General features: G+C 48.9%; 1 protein-coding gene across 2 annotated transcripts in view; it reads right to left on the bottom strand.

Moving 5' to 3' along the window:
* BTBD11 (BTB domain containing 11) overlaps positions 1-7,487 on the bottom strand; it is a 354,686-nt gene that overhangs the window by 24,047 nt on the left and 323,152 nt on the right. For both annotated transcript variants that reach the window (XM_023527347.1, XM_023527348.1), the window contains exons 8-12: positions 7,152-7,253; positions 5,207-5,300; positions 4,955-5,090; positions 4,033-4,253; positions 2,376-2,554 (exon numbers count right to left, since the gene is read on the bottom strand). In XM_023527347.1, coding sequence (XP_023383115.1) covers positions 2,376-2,554; positions 4,033-4,253; positions 4,955-5,090; positions 5,207-5,300; positions 7,152-7,253 — 732 coding nt within the window. The remainder of the gene's footprint in view (positions 1-2,375; positions 2,555-4,032; positions 4,254-4,954; positions 5,091-5,206; positions 5,301-7,151; positions 7,254-7,487) is intronic.

The raw sequence follows: 7,487 nt of genomic DNA, 5'->3' as shown, positions 1-7,487 counted from the left end.
AGGTAGAGGACGTGGAAAGGTTGTACGGCCCCAGAGGGATTCCACGAGGTCAGTGCGAAGCCCCCCCATCTATCACACACCCCCCTGGAGTTATGTACAAGATGCAATTGAACACACCATGAACTTAAAGCGCTTTTAAATCATCACCCATTTATTTTGATATGCACCTTCTATTCACGGCAAGTGATGAGGGCTTTCTATTTGTGGTAGTAAGTAATATAAGGTACGATGATTTAAGAAAATATGAAGTAAATAATAACCAGTGAAAACATCCTTTAGGAATAAAAGGGAAATCGGATAGTCTCACATGAAGGGAAACTAGGAGCATCTGTCACCAGGAGACCGACCATAAAGGAATGGCAAAAGGAAGTTCTCTAAACAGAAAAGAAAGGACAGAAGAGGGAACTTTGGAACATCAGGAAGGAAGAAAGAACATGGTTGGCAAAAATACGGGCAAATCTAACAGGTTTTCTGTTTCTTCTTGTGTTTCCTAATTATGTTTGATGGTTGACACAAAAATTATAACAGCAATCTGATGTGGCTCTAAATGTATATAGATGAACTATTGAAAGACAGTTCTGTCATAAATGAGAGAAGGTCAAAGAACGTAACGGGAAGTAAAGTTTCTATACTTCATTTGGTAACGGGAAGTAAAGTTTCTATACTTCATTTGAACTAGTAAAAAGATGACAGCAGTAGACTTCGATATTAAGTATATATAATGTAATAATCAACCACCGAAAAAGCTATACAATGAGATACACTAAAAAACACCACAGATAAATGAAAATGGAATTAAAAAATGTTCGAGTAGTCCACAGAAAGGCAGGAAAAAGAAGAGAAACAAAAGACAGAGAGACCACACGGAAAACAGAAAATAAGATGGCAGACTTAAGCCCTCAAGTATCAATAATTGAATAAAATATAAATGGTCTAAATGTTCCAATTAAAAGAGATTGGCAGAGTGGATGAAAAGCCCAACTACATGCCTCTTACGAGAAACTAACTTCAAATATAATGATGTAGGCAAGTTGAAAGTAAAAGGATGGAAAAAAATATCAAACATTAATCAAAGGAAAGCAGGAGTGGCTACATTAATATTAGATTAAGGAGACTTCAGAGCAGAGAAAATTAGCAGAAGCAGAGAGGGGCATTGCATAATGACAAAAAGGTTAAGACACCAAACAACAGAGCTGAAAAACATGTCAATCAAAAACTGATGGAACCAAAGGGGAAACGGACAAATCCACAATTATAGTTGGAGACTTGTAACACCCCTCTCTCAACTGATACAGTAACTAGACGGAAAATCTATAGGATCTAGAACTCAACGACAGCATCAGCCAAGAGGATCTTATCGATGATTACAGAACACGCCACTCAGCGAGGGCAGAAAGCACATCTTTTCCAGTGCCCGTGGAACCTACATCAAGACAGACCATACAAAAAAAAAAAAAAAATCTCAAAAATTTAAAAGGATTGAAATAATATAGAATGTGTTCTCTGGCCATAATGGAATCAAACTAGAAATCAATAACAGATAACAGAAAAATCTCCAAACACTTGGAAATGAAATAACACAGTTTTAAAGAATCTATAAGTCAAAAAGGAAGTTTCAAGGGAAATAAAAAGTACACAGAACTGAATGAAACTAAAACAATCGAATCTGTGGGACACCGCTAGAGTAGAGCTGAGGATATTGTATCAAATGCATAAATCGGAAAAAAGGAAACGTTTCAAATCAATAGTCTAAGCTTCTATCTCAAGTACCTGGGAAAGGAAAAGCAAAATAAACCCACAGGAGCTGGCCACAGGAATGGGACCCATGCCTGGGGAACGCCTGACCTCACACTACAGCCCCGGGCAATTTCTCACCTTTTTTTCCTTATGCCAGGTAGACGTGATGTGCAATGCCACATTTCACCAGTAGAGTTCACCACTGAACCCCAAATCAGAGCAAAGGGGACTCTTGAAGGCGCCCTTCTTCTCAGACTGCCCCTTCCTACAGGGAGCTATCGCTGCTCCCTCTCTGGCTCCCTCACCTTCCATGATCAGAACAGCTGCCAGGGAGTGGGCCGGAGCCCACACGTCCTGGCAAAGGCCCCTCCCTTCTTCCCGGCCCCCGGCTGCTGCTGTCAGGGCTGTTGAATATTAATTATCTCCCCAGTTTTCGTGCAAGTTCCCTGGGTTAGACGTTGTCTTTCTACTTTGTCCCAAGTGCTTTGGAACAAAACATGTGCCCCCTGCCCAATGACTGCCCGAGCAGCTTTAGCCAGCAGGCCGTGACCTCAGGGATCTGGCTAAGGGACCACCAAGATTTTGAACTCCAGCCTTGTTCTTTGCCATTGCCCACGATGGTATCAAACCCCTCATACCTTGCTCGCTTTCAAGATCTCAAACATCAGGGGCAGGCCCTGGGTGACGAGCTCCTCCGTGTACTCTTCCTCCTGGATGGTCTTAAATTCCTTTAACAGGCACTGGATGAGAGGCCTGCGGTGCTGCTGGAAGGCAATCCGCAAAGACTCCAGCCACGTGTGCAGGGTCCACGGGACACCTGGGGGTGGGGTGGGGGTGGGGCGGGGAGGAGAGGGCAAGGCAGAAAACAACCGGAAGAGAAGGCATGTTTTTCTGTAGAACTTGGCCTTTCTCCAGAACATTAGCAAATTATGAGACCAAGAGACAGACTCGGGATGAATAGAGCCAGTGTTGGTTTTTTTCCCTAAAGACTTGCAGAAGTTGAAATTAAAGGTCATAATTCAATTCCCCCAACTATGGGTGTCCATTTCCGCATGCTACTCATGTTATTAGGGGCTGCATTTTACAACGTATAATTATGGTGTGGGATATTGGAATTACCATGACTTATACCTATTACACACTTCTGAGTGCTGACTTCATTTGTCTACAGCCCCCTCTGCTTTCTGGGCACGGAGGAGCTCAGCCAAGGGCGGAGTCTTGCCCAGGACTGGACGGCACATCCGTGCCCAGGTGAGAGCTGAGAGCCGGTGACACCCACGGGTGGGCTTCACCATCGATCGTGCTGCCTGGGACCAATATTTATATCTGAATAAGGAGACGGGGAGGCTATTGCTGCTGCTGAAACCATCTTTCCATCTGCAGTCACTTCGTCAGGTCTTCCTGCTTTAATTGAAACCTCTCCAGCAGCTGCTTCTCCCTTCTCGTGGTGAGGCAGACAACACACGCATCTCACTACTGTGTATAACAAGCCGACCATTCAGTCTCAAGTTGCATCGTCATGCTAAACAGGCTCTCGGGACACTGGCATAAACGTCCCACATACTAAACAGCCACTCCGAGAGAGGCCCATTTCCAGAACGGCGTCAGGAGACCCCTTCTCAGGCACTCAGTCTACCTCGACATGCCGCCCCTCTGTGTTTAAGAGCGAGGCTAGGTCCTGCTGTTCCCATATGGGGGCTAATGCCACTAATGAAGGCCGGGCTAGCCTGGTCCCCACACGCTCAGAAGAGGTGGCTCTGAGCTACCTCCATCGAGGAGGAGCCACCCTGAACATTTCCTGGGAGTGGCTTTGCCCCCGGAAGCTGAGTGGGTGAACCCCGCTGCAGCTTCAGGCATTTGGGTGCTCTGAGCAGCGATTCCCCAACCGCTGGGAACCACCTGGGATGGTTGTTAAACGTAAAGATTCCGGCCTTTGTCCGTCCAGACCCTCGGCAGCAGAGCCTCTGGGTGTAGGGCCTGGCAATCTGTATTCACACAAGCTCCCAGGTGATTCGAATTCCTGACTTCCTGGGGTCCAGAGTCTGGGAATCATGGAAAGGTGACCTGAGGACGGGTCTTTGGGGCTGGCAGGATGCTGCTGTCATTGGGGACGGTGTGGGTGTCTTAGCCTGGAAGTGCTTCAACCAGTAAATGAGAAGTTCTGTGGGCCCACGTGGTGTGCGCGTGTGCGTGTGCGTGTGCGTGTGCGTGTGCGTGTGTGTAGGAGAGAGGGAGAGAGAGACCTACAGCCGGGCAGGGGTGTCGTGCCCAGCGGCAGACGGTGCCCAGACTGACCTATGCTCCTGATATCAATTGTGACATCCACGTAGCCATGCTCAGCGCTGTGATACATGGCCTCTTTCAGGGCTCTCAGTTTGGCTTTGCTGTTGCGGGTGGCGCACAGGGGGGGCGGGGCTGTCTCCGCCAGGTCTGTCCCCTCAGCCAGAATCTCCTCCAGGGACAGGATGTCACTCTTCTCCTTCTCTGGCTGAGCAAGCAGTTTGCGGAACACATTCCTGTCAATCATAAACCCAGAGAGGAAGACACTCAGAGATGGAAGGGCTTCGCCGGGGCGGGGGAAGTTGGGGACAAGTCGCTGGGGACAAGGGAATGATGGGAACAGCTCCGGGATGGTGGTTTCACAGCCCTGATCGCAGGCACTGTGTTTTGGGGATGGAGGAGATGGCGGGGGCACAACTGGCCGAGTCTCCTCAAGGACAAGTGGGAGCTAAGTGTGTTCCTCAAATATCTGGGAGGCTCTGGAGCTCTGCCCTTTTAACCGTCGGCCTGTGCTCCCCCAACAGGGAACTGGCCGTACTTGGGGTTATGTGTAGTAAAACCTGATGGTGTCGATCTTGAAGGAATGGTAGACGGGAAGTAACCAAACATGAGGGGTTTTTATTATTTTTTAAATGGATTCTTCTCATGTCACTTCAGAGACGGGATGTAGTACGACCAACGATGGCTAAGTGTGAAGTCCCTGTGAGGTGAGTGCTGGCCAAGAGAGGACACAACGAGCCAGTCGGAGTGGCTGCGTTGCTGTGTGAAGTGGGCTCTCGCGGAAAGCTGGCAGTTAAGGCCACTCGGGCCAGGCTGGGGCCTGGACTGCCTCTGGGCCCCACATCCAGAGATGTAGCGGGTCTGGGGTAGGCCTGGGAATCTGCATTTTTAACAAGCACCACTTGGGACCTTGTGGCTCCGGCCCATCCTAGCCTACCTGTGTCCGTGGGCGGCAGCCTGGCTGAAAGAGTTCATATCACCCTGGGGGCTTGTAGAAATTCCATTCCTGTACATGGTTCCTATCAGGGGGTCCGCACCACGCTCCAACAGCAAACTAACCAGCTCAAAATTGCCTGCAAGCCCAGAGAAGGGGGTTTTATAAGCGAACAAAGCAGAGATACAGTCACAGACACATCGAGGGCCAGGGTGCCGGGGGCCCTTGGCCAGGGCGATGGTCGGTAGCTCTTACCCACGGCGGCTGCGAGCTGGAGGGGCGTTTCAGAATAGTTCTCCTCGCCATGCTCCACGGAGCCTTCCACCTTGGCCCCAGCATCCAGGAGGAGCTGTGGAGGAAGAGCGGCCATTGAGACGTTTAAAGGATGTACACAGTGAGGAGGTGTCCGAAAAAGGGTGGCGGAAATCGGAGTAATTCTAATGTCCCTGCTCTCCCTCCGGGTCAGTGACCACGTGCACGGGGGGAGAGCCATGGCACCTTGACGGTGAACCGAGAGCCTCTCGCGTCTTCTAGAGCCTGTGGCTACACAAAGCGTGGTCCACGGACCAGCACTGTCAGCGTTACCTGGGAGCTCACTGGGCATGCTAGCTCTCAGGCCCCACCCCAGACCCACTGATTGAGAGTCTGCATTTTGACAAGACCTCCAGGAGATCTGCATGTATGTTAACGTTCTAGAAGCACTGAGCTAGAGGCCATGGCACCCGAGTGCTGGAAGACTCCCTATTCGGGTCGGAGAGCATTAGCGTGGTATCTCAGGACCACAGAATCAGGCGTTCTGAAGGACTTTGGGGAGCAGCTGGGCCAACCAGGGCAAGAATCCCTTCTAGAACACTCCAAATAGCTCTGAGAACAGTTCAGCAAATGCTGAGTTTCCCAGCCACTAGGATCAATGAATAAAGTGGCAGAGTGAGCCTGTAGAAATTTTGCTTTATAGGACTCCATTCTGTGTATCTGGGCTTCTTAAAAATTGAGATTCTGTCCATGCCAGATCCTCACTCACAGTGAATGTGCTGTCACAGATGTGAAATGGGGGCAGATCTGATTTCTTTATTACCCATCCGGGGCTCCCTGAAGGCACAGCCAGGAGGGGGCTGCCTACTTGGCATTCCATGACGTGTGCACCTGCAGCAGAGAGGTGGTCTGACTTCTGTTTGGTTTGCTTGGCTGCCCAATGCTCTGATTCCTGATTAAAAGGCTGGGGATGCCACTGCATGCTAAGGGATGGCATCTGTGTCTGCCCGGCCACCCTCCAACCCCTTCTTAGATTCTTCCACAAGGAATGGACTGGGCAGGATGTTCTACAGACAGAAGCCAGGTCTCACTGTGACACATCACACATTCAGCTTCTTGAAACATGACTGTGGATCTGTCTTCAGAATTCCCATGACCTAGGAAACAACCAAGGATTCCAGCATTGCCCGGTGGTCCCTGTAACACTGTTCCCTGCTCTGCATAATCCTCAGAGGCCTGGACCACATAAGAGGATGTGAGTTCTCGATGACCCGAAGCTCGGCACTCACTGGGGGCTCAGGTGTGGTCACAGACCTGGATGCTGATCTCTCTTTTCTGGTGAAGTGAAGACCACGTTTAAGATCTAGAATGTACTGGATGGCTATTTATGGAACACCAACTCTATAACAGCCAGAAAAGGTGCAAGCAATACACATTTATATGCCCAAAGGACCTCGGATGAGAACATTCTCAAGAACTGGGATCCAAGCAAGAGTCTTTAGGAAATGTTGCCTTGGTGACTTGGATGCTTCTTTCCACTGCTTGGAAACCACTAGACTCTACACAAACACTGGGGTCACACCTAAGGGGAAGTTCTAAGGTCTCACATCAGCCAAGTTTTATATTCATGTTACGACAAATACAATGAACCAGTCCGCAAAACCACAGCTCAGGCCCCACCCCCGAGCAACCAGTAATAATTCTGTAGGTTGGTCACCCTGTGTGTGAGGCTGCATGTGGGTACATGATAATTTCATATTGGTTAAAGCCAGGACATACAGATCATTATACATGGTATTTTCATTCATGTGATATGAATATGCTATATTTATTTGCAATTAACCAATATGAATCTCTTCGCGAATATGCATGCTGGGAGGGGTAGAGATTTGCATAATGGAAGAGGTAAAATTAAAGGTCAGATGTGGATAGGGAAATATGTTAATACCTGAACTACAGGAATATGTCCATGCAACACAGCAAAAGTCAGAGCCGTCCAATGGCGGGTCTCAGGGTGGACGGATGGATATTTATGAGGAGTACTGACAACCTATAAACAAATTGAAGTTATTTTCAATATGTGACCTTCATAATACTTAGACTAGCAAATCCGACCTGTCTGTGGCTGGGCATGTGGGCTACAGGCGTACAGATGGACATCTTGGAAGGTGCCTTGGGACATGGTGGTGGTGCGGGGCAGCGAAGAATAAGGATTCCTTTGCTTCTCATCTGAAGGGAAGTAAATGGATGACTTCGGACCACCTCTATGGTGCCCTGGAGAAGC

Source organism: Pteropus vampyrus, unplaced genomic scaffold (genome assembly GCF_000151845.1).
Source record: "Pteropus vampyrus isolate Shadow unplaced genomic scaffold, Pvam_2.0 Scaffold16, whole genome shotgun sequence".
In the NCBI taxonomy this organism is placed as follows: Eukaryota; Metazoa; Chordata; class Mammalia; order Chiroptera; family Pteropodidae; genus Pteropus; species Pteropus vampyrus.
The sequence above is the reverse complement of the archived record's forward strand: the minus strand, read 5'-3'. Positions and strand labels throughout refer to the sequence as shown.